Source organism: Colobus angolensis, unplaced genomic scaffold (genome assembly GCF_000951035.1).
Source record: "Colobus angolensis palliatus isolate OR3802 unplaced genomic scaffold, Cang.pa_1.0 Scaffold596, whole genome shotgun sequence".
Taxonomy (NCBI): domain Eukaryota; kingdom Metazoa; phylum Chordata; class Mammalia; order Primates; family Cercopithecidae; genus Colobus; species Colobus angolensis.
In genome coordinates, this window is record NW_012119554.1 from 330984 (window position 1) to 346837 (window position 15854).

At 41.0% G+C, this 15854-nt stretch overlaps 1 protein-coding gene across 2 annotated transcripts in view; it reads left to right on the forward strand.

Annotated features, from left to right (window-relative positions):
- The window catches only part of VPS13D (vacuolar protein sorting 13 homolog D (S. cerevisiae)), a 281733-nt gene that overhangs the window by 92739 nt on the left and 173140 nt on the right, over positions 1-15854 (forward strand). Inside the window, exons 34-39 of one of the 2 annotated variants that reach the window (XM_011962545.1) lie at positions 290-364; positions 4707-4913; positions 6858-6947; positions 9760-9900; positions 12529-12651; positions 15051-15125. In XM_011962545.1, coding sequence (XP_011817935.1) covers positions 290-364; positions 4707-4913; positions 6858-6947; positions 9760-9900; positions 12529-12651; positions 15051-15125 — 711 coding nt within the window. The remainder of the gene's footprint in view (positions 1-289; positions 365-4706; positions 4914-6857; positions 6948-9759; positions 9901-12528; positions 12652-15050; positions 15126-15854) is intronic. The other variant, XM_011962546.1, reaches the window with a different exon arrangement.

Here is a 15854-nt window from a genome sequence, read left to right on the forward strand (position 1 = left end):
GAAAATGTGGGGGCCAGATGGCAGAATGAAGGGGCCAGAAGGGAAATAGACCTTTCCCCCCAGTTCCTGGCAAGGACATCACTTTAAAAAAGCAGTCAATATGAGGAAAAGACTCAACGATTTCAGGGTACACTTGATTGAACTCTCCAATTAGGAGTCCAGTTTTGCTTAGAGAAATGAAATGTGTTAGTTACAGGTTTTTGAATTTCTTTTCTTTTTTTCTAAAATTAATTTGTAAATTAATTTACGTAAAATTATTTATGAAAATTATATGCTATTTGTTTCCTAGAGTTACAGCTGGCTAGGCTGCAGGAGCTGGGATTCAGCATGGATGATTGTCGCAAAGCTCTTTTGGTGTGTCAAGGTAATTTGAACAGGATTCTGTTACCCATTGTTTATCTTGATGATATGCTTCCTTCCCATTTCCTCTCTTGCTGCCACAAGGCGACTTAGAGAGCTGCATGGGTTTGGAGCACCCTTTATGTGTCTTCTCTGGACTGCATATCATCTTAGGTCAGTAATAATAATGTCGCCCAGGCTGGAGTGCAGTGGTGCCATCTCAGCTCACTGCAGCCTCTGCCTACCCAGTTCAAGCCGTTCTCCTTCCTCAGCCTCCTGAGGACCTGGAGTTATAGGCATGCACCACAACACCTAGGTAATTTTTGTATTTTTAGTAGAGATGGGGTTTCACCATGTTAGCCAGACTGGTCTCGAACTTCTGACCTCAAGTGATCCTCCCACCTTGGCCTCCCAAAGTGCTGGGATGACAGGCAGCAGTCTTTTATAGTGGATAAGAATTTAGGCTCTGAGGCTGGATGCAGTGGCTCATGCCTATAATCCCAACACTCTGGGAGGCAGAGGCAGACAGATCGCCTGAGATCAGGAGTTTGAAACCAGTCTGGCCAATATGGTGAAACCCCGTCTGTACCAAAAGCACAAAAAAAAAAAAATTAGCTGCGCATGGTGGTGCACACCCGCAGTCCCAGCTACTCAGGAGGCTGAGGCAGGAGAATTGCTTGAACCGGGGAGGCAGAGGTTGCAGTGAGCCAAGATCATGCCCCTGCACCACAGCCTAGGCAACAGAATGAGACTCTGTCTCAAAAAAAAAAAAGGGCTCTGGAGCTGGCTGACTGGGTTCAGATCCTTACTCTCTGCCACTACTTTGGGAAGTGGCTTTGACTTTGCCAAGTGGCTTTGACCTCTGTGAACCAGTGCTTCCTTATCTGTGTAAAGAAGATAAGAGGCTGCCTCCCTCAGAGATTTGATGTAAGTAAATTACTATATGCAAAGCACTAAGAAAGTGCTAGCACATAGTAAGTGCTCTATAAATGTTAGCCACTGTTACTAGTGGTCGTGCTAATGGTGGTGATACTGATAATTATGACCATTTATTGAGGTCCTGTATGCCTATCTTTGTGTTTTCTTGTTGCATCCTCTTCATAGCCTTGGAGGCAGACATTATTATTCCCACTTGAGATGAGGAAACCAGCTCAGACTGGTTAGGTAAAACTTCTTAAGTAAACTTGTTTGAGGTCACATTTTAGTCCTCTACGATGGGCTTAAAGCCAGGTCTACCTGCCTCCTAAATCTGTGTTCTTTCTACTCCATCTCACTTGCTTTCCATCTCTATGTTTCCCTTTCTCTTCAAAAAGAGAAGTACACCACCGGCTACATTTCCTTCCATCTTTTTTCTCCCTTTTTTTAAGAGACAGGGTTTCACTCTGTTGCCCAGGCTGGAATGCAGTCATAGCTATGCTGTAATCACTGCAACCTCCAGCTCCTGGGCTCAAGCACTCTTCCTTCCTCAGCCTCCTTTCCAGTCTTTACACTTGTGTGTACTTTCTCTCTTTCTACTTCTCTTTTTTTTTTTGAGACAGACTCTCGCTCTATTGCCCAGGCTGGAGTATGGTGGTGCCATCTTGGCTCACTGCAGCCTCCACCTCCCAGGTTCAAGTGATACTCCTACCTCTGTCTTCCAAGTAACTGGGATTACAGGCGCCCGCCACCATGCCCAGCTAATTTTTGTATTTTCAGTAGAGACGGGGGTTTCACTTTTTTGAACAGGCTGGTCTCAAACTCCTGACCTTGTGATCCGCCTACCTTGGCCTCCCAAAGTGTTGGGATTACAGGCGTAAGTCACTGTACCTGGCCTCTTTCTACTTCTCTACCTACTGTGGACAGTATATCCAACACACACACATGCACACATTAAATTTTTAATGTACTGATAGATTCTGTTGCTAATACAATTTTATAGTCTTTTAAAAATATTTTATTGAATTATGATTTTAATTTTGTTATGATATATGTAATATATCAACAGCATTTTCCCATGTCATTGAAATTATTTATCAACAGTGATCTTTTTACATGGACTCTAAGGATGTAGTATAATTTAATTAATCATTCTTCACTTGTTATTCATTCAATATTATACAAATTTATATATAGTAAACATTTTTTAGTGTGAACTTTTGTCTGTGCCTTTTAAGTGTATCCTTGGTAGAGAGATCTATATTTTAAATATTGGACCAAAAGGTATAGATATATTTTTCAGGCTCTTTACTTGACTTCTTTCTTCTTGTTTTTTCAATTTTAATTTTTTAAAATTTTCTTGGGGTTCTTGAATTGACAAATCTGTTTCTAAAAAAATTGTATCTGGGTTAAATTCCAGCCAATCTATTTGTGAAAAGGTTTGTTTCATGACATAGTCGTTTACATTAACTTACCTTTTGGATTCTGAAAAAATGAATGTAGACCTAGTTCTCATGTGTTCCTTGGTTTTGTTTTACCCAGTCATCATTAGTTTTTGGTTTAATTAATTTTATACCCCTTAATGTTTACTTTTTCTATGCTTTTTACTCTTTCTTTAACAATGTAAGCACCTTTTTTGGATTTCTTTATTAAAGTTCTGAGAACCTTTTGGATTTTTTTTTTTTAATTTTAAATTTAGATACAGGGTTTTGCTTTGTTGCCCAGGCTGGAGTGTAGTGGTGGTGCAATGATAATGGCTTACTCTAGCTTCAAACTCCTAGGCTCAAATGATCCTCCCACCTAAGCCTGCTGAGTAGCTGGGACTACAGGATGTGCCACCATAACTGGCTAATTTTTAGATTTTTTTGTAGAGATGGGATCTTGCTATGTTGCCCAGGCTGGTCTCAAATTCCTGACCTAAAGTTATCTTCTCACCTAAACCTCCCAAAGCATTGGGATTATAGGCATTAGCCACTGTGCTAATTTTTTTTTTTTGGAGGCAGCCTCTTTTTGGTAATTTTTTTTTTTTTTTTTTTTTTTGGAGGCAGAGTTTCGCTCTCGTTGCCCAAGCTGGAGTGCATTGGTGCGATCTTAGCTCCCTGCAGCCTCCGCCTCCTGGGTGTAAGCGATTCTCCTGTCTCACCCTCCCGAGTATCTGAGATTACAGGCGTGAGCCACCATGCCCAGCCTCTCTTTGGTAATTTTTATTCCTTTTTTTTTTTTTTTTTTTTTGAGATGGAGTCTCGCTCTGTTGCCAGCCTGGGGTGCAGTGGCACAATCTCGGCTCACTGCAACCTCTGCCTCCCGGGTTCAAGCGATTCTCCTGCTTCAGCCTCCTGAATAGCTGGCATTACAGGCACGTGCCACCATGCCCAGATAATTTTTGTTATTTTTAGTAGAGACAGGATTTCACCATGCTGGCCAGGATGGTCTCGATCTCCTGACCTCATGATCCGTCCATCTCGGCCTCCCAAAGTGCTGGAATTACAGTCATGAGCCACTGCGCCCAACCGGTAATTTTTATTTCTTTAGTAGATAAAACTTAATTCCATCAGTAATGAATATGATAATAGCAACTAATGTTGATCTGTAATGTAGATAATAGCAGATAGTGTTTATTCCATGCCAGGCTTCACTCTGAGAACTTTCCATGTACTCATTCTTCCCTCTTCCTGTCAGTCCTTTTAAGTGGGTGTTGTAGGGCACAAAGAGGTGAAATAACTTGCCCAAGAGCCAGCAGCTGGTAAGGGCAGAACAGGACCTGAAGCCGGGCCATCTTGCTCTGGAGCCCATGCCCTCAACCACTTACACTGTCCCTGGTACTGGCCTCTGGTGACTTACAAGTATGGGGTGACATTGCTTCTCTTTTCTTTTTTGGGAGGAGGGCGACTTCAGCAACCTGGTTGTATTCAGAGGCGATTAGTAATGGTTATATGTTACACACGTGCAGTTCTCGCATGCTCTGTGTTCTCAAGGCATTTGCGTTTGGTTATACACAAAGTAAGATACTTGAGAACAATTACAAAGCAGCACATCAATATATTTGCAAAACTACATAGTGAAGATTAAGTACTTAGGTACCAAGTGGCACCATGTCTGGATCCTCTCCTGTCCTCTTCTCTCCTCTCCTTCAACAGATGGCATGGTAGAGAGGGATGGCTTCCTGGAGGCATTTTGGGCCAGATCATGAAAGGTGTGGTAAATTTGAGTGGAAGGTGTGCAACAAAATGTTTGCTTAAAAGCAGGATTACTATTATGCTGGGATTCCTTCCCACCCCCTACCCCTACCCCCCCACCCTCCATTTTTATTAAGTCCAAGAATACTTCTGGGATCAAGGCTCTCCTGGCTTCCCAGTAGATCTCTAGAGAATTTTATTTCTCTCTTTCCTCTGTGAGTGGCCAGGGTAGCTGTGGAAGCTGGTAGAACTGATCACTTCTTAATTTCTTTGAAGGCCAATTGAAAAAGGCAGCAAGTTGGTTGTTTAAGAATGCGGAACCTCTGAAGTCTCTTTCCTTGGCCTCCACCAGCCGAGATGGCCCAGGGGCTGTGGCAGCGCCATCGATCTCTGGCGTGGAGATCAAAGCCGAGAGTGTGTGCATCTGTTTCATCGATGACTGCATGGATTGTGATGTTCCTCTCGCTGAACTCACCTTTTCCCGTGAGTGTCGTCCTGGTTTTCAGATTCATCTTGAATATTTTCAGTCATTGCTGAATTATTTGGAGCCTTTTTTTTTTTTATGTCATTCATACTCTACTTAGGCATTTGGGTGAAATTTAGATAATAGTTTTACATATGTTTTTCATTATGTATATTTTAAAGCAACTTTTATTTGCCATATGTGACCTTCAGCCTATAGCTTGGGAATAGGAATGGTCTTTGATAAAATTTCCATTGTATTAACATCTCTAGCTAAATAATTCCTGATCTCTTCATTTTTCTTATCTTTTTATGTATCTAAAGATAGTAGTGAATACTGCTAGACATTTAACAGATAAGCTCAGAAAATAATGGTTCTGTTGTATTATCTCTTGAAAATCAAAAACAAGAATCTTACTAGAAAGTGTACTTCTGAATCTCCACCACAGGGCCGTGTGAGGGGTAAAACACTATTTACATGTGAGCTGTCCTTTGCTAGAGTAGGGACCAAAGTAGGAGTATTCTGTCCTTTTTTTTTTTTTCCCCCAAAGGTGAGGTCTTTCTTTGTTGCCCAAGGTTGGTCTCAAACTCGGGGGCTCAAGCAGTTCCTCTGCTTCCCGAGTGGCTAGGATTGCAGTGGTTCACCACCACTTCTGGCGGGAGTACTTTATCCTTATGTGTATCACTGCAAGCAGTGTGAGGTTGAGGTCTTTTTTTGAGACGGAGTTTCGCTCTTGTTGCCCAGGCTGGAGTGCGGTGGTGCAACTGGCTCACCACAACCTCTGCCTCCTGGGTTCAAGAGATTCTCCTGCTTCAGCCCCCCAAGTAGCTGGGATTACAGGCATGTGCCACCACGCCCGGCTAATTTTGTATTTTTAGTAGAGACAGAGTTTCTCCATGTTGGTCAGGCTGGTCTTGAACTCCTGATCTCAGGTGATCTGCCAGCATCAGCCTCCCAAAGTACTGGGATTACAGGCATGAGCCACCGCGCCCAGCGAGGTTGAGGTTTTGAGGAGAGTAAATGAAAATGTCACTGCCCTGTTTAGTAACTTTCCATTGTTTCGATCTTGCCAACCTCTTCTTCCTTCAAGTAAACTTTGCTTCTGGGGCTTGAATCTGGCCTCTTGCACATTACAGAGCTTGCCCTTTCCCTGTGCTTCTAAGGCACCACCAGGGCTGCTTGGTTAAAAGTAACAACTGGAATTTTGACTGTTTCCATGAATATCTTTTCTGCAGAGACTAATTAGTTGATTTCTTATTTTTCTATGGCAATCTTAAAATTTTGAGCTAATATTTATCAGAGCATGACTTCTCTAATCAGTCTGCCCATTATTCAGGTAGAAATATCTTTTTATTTTTATTTTTGAGACTCAGTATTGTTTTGTTGCGAGACTGGAGTGCAGTGGTGCTATCTTGGCTCACTGCAACCTCAGCCTCCCAGGTTCAAGCAATTCTCCTGCCTCAGCCTCCCAAATACCTGGGATTACAGGCCCCTGCTACCACGCCCGGCCAATTTTTATATTTGTAGTAGAGATGGGGTTTCACCATGTTGGCCAGGATGGTCTCAATCTCCTGACCTCATGATCCGCCCACCTTGGCCTCCCAAAGTGCTGTGATTACAGGTGTGAGCCACTGTACCTGGCCAGAAATATATTTTTTATGTTCCCACAGGCTTTGGGAATGCCTGGGTGCCAGGACTGGCACTGTGGGAAGGCAAGTGAGGCACTTGCCTCAGGCACAGAGTTTAAGAGGGTGCCAAAAACTCAGCCATGGAGGTAAATAATATTTCAGTGCCATATTTTTAAAACTTGATGCAAAAAAATACATGATGAACAAAATATCAGAATGTTGTGTGCTCTCCTTGGCAAGTATTAGCTCTAACGTTTCTTTAATGTCATTTATCTGCAAAAGGCAGTTTTGGTTGCTCCTGTCCTGCCGCTGCAGTAAGGTTTGCTTTCATTGCAGGTCTGAATTTTCTTCAGCGTGTAAGAACTAGCCCTGAAGGCTATGCCCACTTCACTCTTTCTGGAGATTATTATAACCGTGCTCTTTCAGGTCAGTATAAAACATATGTTATCATGGGATTTAAAAAATAAATTTAAACGTTTGCCTGGACCTATTGCTACATAAATTTTACATGAAGGAAAGGGCAGGAGTGGGGTGGGACAGGGAAAGATGAAAAGCAAGTAGACTGCATAAACACAGAAAATAAAGATTTTCTGTTGTGCTAAAAACATATCTGATATGTGGCAACTAAAAAGATATTTTTGGCTGAGGCGGGGGAATCACCTGAACTCGGGAGGTGGAGGTTGCAGTGAGCTGAGAACGCGCCACTGCTCTCCAGCCTGCATGACAGAGCAAGACTCTGTCTCAAAAAAAATTAAAAAAAAAAAAAAGATGTTTTTATAGCTAATTCTTTTTGATCCTGCAGTTTGGCTTATTCTAGAATATGCCGTTGCTCAATAGTGAAGGATCAGTTATTTGGCCCTGAGAGTAGCTAAATTTCAAGGGAGATTTATGCCCACCAACTGTTTTTTTTTTTTTGAGATGGAGTCTCACTCTCTCACCCAGGCCACAGTGTAATGGCGTGATCTTGGCTCACTGCAACCTCTGCCTCATGAGTTCAAGTGATTACCCTGCCTCAGCCTCCCAAGTAGCTGGGATTACAGGCGCCTGCCACCATGCCCAGCTAATTTTTTGTATTTTTAGTGGAGACGGGGTTTCACCAGGTTGGCCAGGCTAGTCTCGAACTCCTGACCTCAGGTGTTCCACCTGCCTCAGCCTCCCAAAGTGCTGGGATTACAGGTGTGAGCCACTGCGCCCAGCCAAGCGTTTTAAACCTCAAGTCCCCTCACTCCCCACTGGGTTCGTTTGTTTTATTTGAATCTACTGAGTCGGTGACACTGTATATTCTGCCCTACCTACTCTTTAAAAAAAACAAAAACAAACAAACCACTGTTGATCAGAGCACGCTGTTTTTTGGGAGACATAAACCTTAATAATACTGCAAGCATTTTCAGGTTTCTTTCCTTCCATTTGAAAGACCAAGGTAAGAGCCTATACAGGTTGAAATTCAGAAGCCATAATATATTAGGGCCAAGTGGTTTGAGCAGTGAACTTTTTTGCCTTAAGAGAGCTGAAAGAAGCTCTCATTGGTAGTAGGCATGGACAGAGTAAGCAGAGTAGAGCTAGGCAGTCCAAGGTGTAAACCTCCGACTGCCTGCTCCCTTTGATTTCAATAAGAAATAAAGCCTTGATTTGTTGTGCTGCTGCTGAGTGTTCTAGAGTATTTATCACATTTAATTTTATGTTAGTTAACATTTTCCCTTTGTAACAGATTCACTTAAAGCTAACGCCCTTATTTCTTCGTTGTTCAAAATGTTTCACTTTAGAATAATGGCCCAAGTCTTTCTGAGAGAAGCTCTTGCATGTGGGAGCTATTTTTCTGAGAATGATTTGTTTTCTTAGGCCAAATATTGCTTACTTTTAAAGTTGTATGAATACATTCAGGTCACTAAATGTCAAATGGTGTAAGGAGACTAATGTACCTACTGTGTGTTACATACTGGTTTGGATTTGTTCAATGGCTGATTGTGTGAGTCTGTTTAAAGATCTGTTAAAAATTAACTGGCTTTGAAAAGTTGAATCTTTTAAGTCACAGTGATGTACCATTTTTCACACCCAAGAGATTAGCAAAACTTAAGTAGGACACTACTAATTATTGGAAGATATAAGCCATAGTCCCTGCTGTTAGAACTATACATTAATACTACTACTTTGTAAAACAATTTGGCATGACCTGGTAAATGTGAGTGTAAGCATACTCAACAACCCAGCAATGTGTTGCTTCTAGGTCTGTACCGTAGAGACTGTCTTGCCTGTGTGAACTACAGATGCTTGTAGTGGTATTCCAATAGCAATAAAACTGGAATCCAGTGAATGTCTTTCAGAAGTAGAATGGATAAATAAATTGTTATATTCATTATAATGCATGTTAATATTCAGTAGTGAAAACTGCGTACCACGGTGACCTGCATCACTGTGATGTAGCAGTATGCTCAACAGTATGCTCAAAGATGTGTTGGTGAGCCAGAATCGAAACTTGAAAAAGAATGCACATGGAGATTCAGTTTATGTAAAGATCACAAACAGGACAGTCTAATGTGTTCTTAAGAAAGGTATATATGCTTGGTAAAACTGTAAAGAAGAGCAAGGAAATGATTAACTAAAAAGTCAAGCGAATGGTCACCTGGAGTTGGGTGGGAGAGGGTTGGTAGGAAGGAGGGGAATGAGATGGTAGGGAATGGCCCTTGGGGACTTTAATTTTCTATTTCTTAAGTTGGATAGTGAGTAGATGAGTGTTTGTGGTATTATTTTATATATTGTTTATATAGTCTTTGTGCATATTTTAAGAAAAAGAAAAAGTTAATGAGCCTTTTTATGTACCTATTTATTCAACCCATGTATTGGTCCTATAGCCAGGAGAATCAAATTTAGTAGCTATTTAAGACACTTTATTATTTTTCCAATCTTGGTCTGAGACTCCTTTTTCCGTCTTGAGTGTCTCAACACATCCTGCCTTTCTTTAGTGGAAGAGGGCACATACGCTGCCTGCCCTCCTTCCTGCCACTTCTGGAAGACCATTGTGGGAGTACATGTGTGCCCTTCCACTTGTGTCCTCTGGACAATGCAGACATCTGTAGGGTGACCTGTAGCTGAAGGTGGTTGGTGCTTTTGTTGTGAAATTGAATTGGAAGTAGAAAGCTATTAAGCTCCAGTTTGTCCTTGCTGAACATTTGCGAGCAGTGTTCCCCTATAAACTCTTGATATCTGCTGAACAGATGTCTTATTTCCTGTGTTCTTTTAGGCTGGGAGCCATTTATTGAGCCTTGGCCTTGCTCTGTATCCTGGCAACAGCAGGCAGCTAGTCGTCTTCATCCTCCTCGACTGAAGCTAGAAGCCAAGGCCAAACCTCGTTTGGATATCAATATCACTTCTGTGCTAATTGGTGAGTAGAAAGTTGTCTTTCATGATACCTTTCTGTATCTAAGCTCTGAGTCTGGAAGACTGTTAATCCTAGTTTAGCACATACTTGGGCCTGTACCAGGCATCACTTCTTCATCCTGACTGCTTTCCCGATCAACCCTAATAGCCTCTTGTTTCTCAACCTGTTTCTCCAGCGTTAGCATCCCATAAGGATGCTATCAGTGGTTAAGCAAGAACTTAGGTTACTTGGGAAACTTAAATGGCCATGATGGACTTTCTCCTCATAATGCTTGGTCACTAGAGTTTATTAAATGTCCTGGAAGTGAGTTTAGATTAACTTTGCTTAAGCTGTTCATGGAATAATTCTTAAAAGGTGTGATTTTGACCATATCTTTATAGTAGAATAAATTGCCTTTGTTGCTTCCCATTATCATTTTGACCTAACTCTGAAAATGACTTGCTTAAGGGTTGCCAGGTTAATGGTGTGTTATCTAAAAGTATCTTTGATATGGTATGCACTGATATGTATATGTACTTTGATATGATAGGTACATTTCAGTGATATGACACTGAAATGTACATCTCTGGATTCAATGTCGTAAATAAGAACTGCTCTATTCTTGTATTTCTGCCATCTAAAAGGAAAGCAAATATAATCATACAATCAAGTAGTGTATACCTTCACTGTGAAAACTCACATTCATTGTTTGATTTATTGATCTTGATGATCTGATTTTGGAATTACTATGCTTCATCTTTGAGCAATAACATATACTATTGCAAATTGTGAACTTTCTTTGGTGTGTATGTTGGATTGAGGCTTTTAGAATATCCACTTCCTTATGCATGTCAGAGTAGGATGGAAAGAATGTATTGTGAAATGAGACCATAAGTTTGTTGACCCCCCCAAATTTAAAACCAGTTTTATATGATCAGATTTCATCTACTAATTTGCCTGGTTATTAATATCACCTAGAAAATAGTAAAATGACCCTATGATCTCTCTAAACTATAATGTTTTGACTCCTACATTGTTTCTCACAACATCTCTTACTCTAGAAGGTTAGAGAAAGTTTGTGGTAGTCTTTTGAAAAGCTACAGTAAACAAGAACTTACCTAAAGGGTTCTTATCGGTATTTCTGATGAGCACAGTATATGTTTCTTTAAGAATATCTTCTGTCTGTGCACATTGGCTCATGCTTGTAATCCCAGGTCTTTGGGAAGCTAAGATGGGAGGCTCACTTGAGGCTAGAAGTTCCAGACCAGCCTGGGCAACATTGTGAGACCCTGTCTCTACAAAAATAAACAATTAGCTGGACATAGGGGTGTGCATCTGTAGTCTCACCTACTCAGGAGGCTGAGGTGGAAGGATCACTTGAGCACAGGAGTTCAAGGTTACAGCAAGCCATGATTGTGCCAGTGTACTCCAGCCTTGGAGACAGAGCAAGACCCTGTCTCTGAAAACACCAGCCAAACAAAAAATCTTCCACAAGGCATTCTTGTCAGTGGTAAAATTTGTTTTGTTTTTTCACCTTCAATTCCTTATTCCGAATACTGTTCTGAAACCCAGAAACGTTGCTGTGACCTCTTAGTGTTTAAATAAATATTACTTCTGTAGCCGGGTGTTATAATTGAAAACCAGAAACCAATAATTCTTCTTCCAGAAAGTATAACATCTTAATTAGTATAAAAGATCTTCATCTAGGTGTGGTGCACTCTAATTATTTTTGTTAACCTGCTATCCCCGTTGTAATTCTCTCACAGAAGTAAAACTACTTGTAGAGAGTTGTCTGCTGAATTTCAGCCTCTGGAGTGCAGTGGCATGATCTCGGCTCACTGCAACCTCCACCTCCCAGGTTCAAGCGATTGTCCTGCCTCAGCCTACTGAGTAGCTGGGATTACAGGCTCACGCCACCACGCCCACATAATTTTTGTATTTTTAGTAGAGATGGGATTTTGCTGTGTGGGCCAGGCTGGTCTCAAACTCCTGGACTCAAGCGATCTGCCCGCCTCAGCCTCCCAAAGTGCTGAGATTACAGGCATGAGCCACCGCGCCCAGCCTCCATATAAATTTTAGATTCAGCGTTTTTTTTTTTTTTTTTTGCTGGAGTGCAGTGGCCAGATCTCAGCTCACTGCAAACTCCGCCTCCTGGGTTTACACCATTCTCCTGCCTCAGCCTCCCGAGTAGCTGGGACTACAGGTGCCCGCCACCTCGCCCGGCTAGTTTTTTGTATTTTTTTTTAGTAGAGACGGGGTTTCACCGTGTTCGCCAGGATGGTCTCGATCTCCTGACCTCGTGATCCGCCCGTCTTGGCCTCCCAAAGTGCTGGGATTACAGGCTTGAGCCACCGCGCCTGGCCAGATTCAGCTTTTAAAATTCTGCAAAATGCCCTATAGATATTTTGATGGGGATTGTATTGAATGTATAGATTAGTTTGAAGAGAGTTTTGTGGCGATGGCTGCCTGTTCTTGGTAATCTCTTTCAATGGAGTGTGAGGCTCTCCAGGGCACAGACTTTCTCAGAATCTAGCGCAGGCCAGGCCTGTAATGAGACACTCAATAAAAGCTTGTTTTGCTGAATTGAAATTATTTGACTTGAACCCTCCATCTTTTTTACTTCTCTTAATATCTCTGGGGGATTCTTTCTAGACCAGTATGTAAGTACCAAAGAATCGTGGATGGCAGATTACTGTAAAGATGACAAGGAAATAGAGTCAACTAAATCAGAAGACTGGATGGGCTCTTCGGTGGATCCTCCATGTTTTGGACAAAGTAAGAGTTTTCACTACACATGTTTAACTAAATCATTTTTGACCTACAAAGCAATGCTTCACTGAGAAATTCACATGGAACCATCATTCTGCGTGGAAAAACCTACAGGAAATTCTGACTATCTTCTATAGTTCTGTTTTAGTCTTTGCAGGAGACAGTTTTCTGGCATGAACTACTGAACTTATAAATGTGGGCTGTAATTCCACCTTTGCGGGGGAGAAAAGATCTGCAACACGTAATTCCTCAGGCCTGGTAATAATGCACATGAACTGGTGCACCTGAGAGTGCATCAGGATCAGCTGTGGTTTGTGTTTTACTCTGCGCAACATTGATTTTCTAATTGATTGGATTTTTTTGACCAGATTTTTAAAAGCGTCTAAAACGGTCTTCTAAATCGAGAGAGAGAGGGTTTGGACATATTCTTGAAAAGAGGGTGAGCAGGAGCCCATGTGGAAAAAGCTGTTAAAAAGAGAGCCCTATGCTGTTTATAAAAGAATTGAGTGTCCTGCCTCTTGAAGAAAGAGGAGTCAGCTTGCTCTCTATTGATGATGCTTTCTTTCCTTATTTAATGGCTCGCCAGCTCTGTTTTCCTCGGAGCTGGGGAGATGGTGATGGACAACTGCATGGTCTTAGTTGTTCCACAAGCCATTGTCATCCAAATTCAACTCAGCTCCAACTCTTAGAATGTGGTTTCTTTGGGGAGTCTTGGCTGGACTTCACATAGCTCATGAATACTTAAATATTCCATCTGGTCTGCAAACGTGTCGTGGGAAGATGGGTGCTCTTAGTGTATGAAGTAATTGTACTGGTTCATCTCTCCTCAGGGTGTATAAGTGGACTTTCTCTCTGCCTTGTGCTTCTAGAAAGAGACACAAAGAAATGTCAGCTGTGCTTGTTCTCTGTTTTCCCAGGCTGTTGCTTCTGAGTCTCAAGGTCATTACTTAGGAGCCAGGGCTTTTCAGATATTGTCAGCTTGGATTTTGGCTCCTCCTCCAACCTTCCCAATTTGTGTGTCAGGAAAATGTAACATAGTCTACCCAGAAGACTCTAAATAATTTTTGTAATATGTCCAAGAGAGTGTGTTTCTAAAACATTATTCATGCAGGGGCATCTTCATTTCAGAGTCAAACTCTAGCAAGGCCTAGTCTGCAAGATTCTGATGAAAGATTTTCTTGTCCCTCTCTTTCTTCTTTCCTTCCTCCCTCCCTGCCTCCCTCTCTTCCTTCCTTTTTAAAAGTTTTGTCCCTCTCTCTTTCTCTTTAGTTAAAAACTTCCTCATCTATATTAAATGCTGGTGCTGAGTTAAAGCTTGATTTTTATTTATTTAAAGATTTTTATGATTACTTAGGCTTATAAAAGTGTAATATATCTTTTTAATAAGACATAACTTGAATATGCGTAAAGTTCCAAACCTCTTTTCTTATTGGAAACTCCTGGATGGTAGTAAAGCACCTTCCAGGATTGTATTCTTTTAGCAGGCCTACTAAAATGATCGTTGGGAATTTATTTTGAAAGCGAGTAGGTTTCAGCCTTGTTGAACTAATCACAAACGTTCAGGTCTTATTCAAGAACAGTAAGTCATATTTCCTCAAAAGTTATGCTTTTTATTCAGACCAGTCTTAAAATGAACCCTTGGGCGTAGCCCTTAACATGAAATTTAGCCTAAGGGACCTGCTGCTTTCTCACTGTTTCTTTATCAGGGGAAAGAAAATACCAGCCTCTTTGGACAAAATTGTTGGCTTTGTTCAGTCAGGGCTGAGATTTTGCTGGTAAACCTGGGTGATGTGGCACTTCATTAAATTTATTAGTTTTGTATTCCAAGGACATTTTATGAAAATATCAAATATTCTGAAAACTTCCATGCTTGATTTTAGAATTTAAATAAACACTATGAGACAACTCCTTGGTAGAGATTGTTTAAATTTGGAACACATACTGTCTCTTCCCCTGAATTTTTGAGATTCCCTGAGACTGGCATTTTACTTCTGTGTTTTACCAGTTGGAATGGAGCAGCCTCCACTAAAATCTGTACTGATTGATTTTTGTAACTTCTTAATGCCATTTAAGAACACAACACCTTTAAATTAAAAATCTTCAAAAGGCTTGTCATTCTGTTCAAGAGAAGGTTCAATACATATTCTTCTAATTCAGGAAAAAGAAAAAAAAAAGGAGCATGCTACTTTGATTCAGCCTCCACAATAAAAACTAGTATAAAAATGTGTTCACTTTGTCAAGTACATCCATAACTCTTAGTAATCACTGATGGGAATGACCCTGCACTTGCATGATGCTCGCTATTTTTGTAATGTTCTCTATTTGTGCTTATCGTTTGGAAGTGAGTCTTCTTATTTCACTGTATTTATTCTTAAGCCTCTAACTTTGTCTCTCCTGTCTACCAGGCCTCCCCCTTGTCTACCTTAGAACTAGGAGTACAGCCAGTCTGACTAACCTAGAGCACCAGATCTATGCTAGAGGTACAGTATAGCCAAGCAAGGGCTTGCTTTATTTTCTTGTTTTAAGAACTGCCTTGTACATGAATTTTTTTTTTTTTAAATGAGTGGGAGCTGAATGGTGGTATTCCGTGTCATGAGTACTTTAGTAATAGGAAAGAACATTTCCAACTGATGAACACAGTGGTGCTTTATATTAGCTGATTCTTACACTGTTTCCCTTCACTTTGGTGGAAATGGAATAAACTCCGCAGTGTATGATGCAGAAATATGTTAATACAATGTCAATTAGAGGTGATTTCTCCTATTGAAGAGCAAGTGGATGGAGGAACACCATGCTCCAGCAAGCAGTGGTGCCGCCAAGTCTTAAGTTTATCAAATACCCGCTGAAGATTCCCATGGGAATACATGGGGCTCTGAAACAGGCACTATAATAATAGGGATAGCACACACACAAAAAATTCTCAGTAAATAATTGCTCAGACACAAACCTTAATTTCTTTGGATGCCAATTTTTGTGTTTAGAAGGTAAAAAAGAAAATTTTCTTTATTTCTATCTCTGACCCTTGAAAGTTTCTTGAGAAATTCACTGGTAAGTGACTATGGCAGAAAACACCATAATCATTGACGAACTGGGGTCCCACGATGTTCATTTTTTTGTTTTAGGGAGTGCAACTTAATCTGAATGATTTATGTGTGCACATGGCAAATTCCGGATCATTCGTCATGATTTTTTTAAATTAAAAGAGGCCA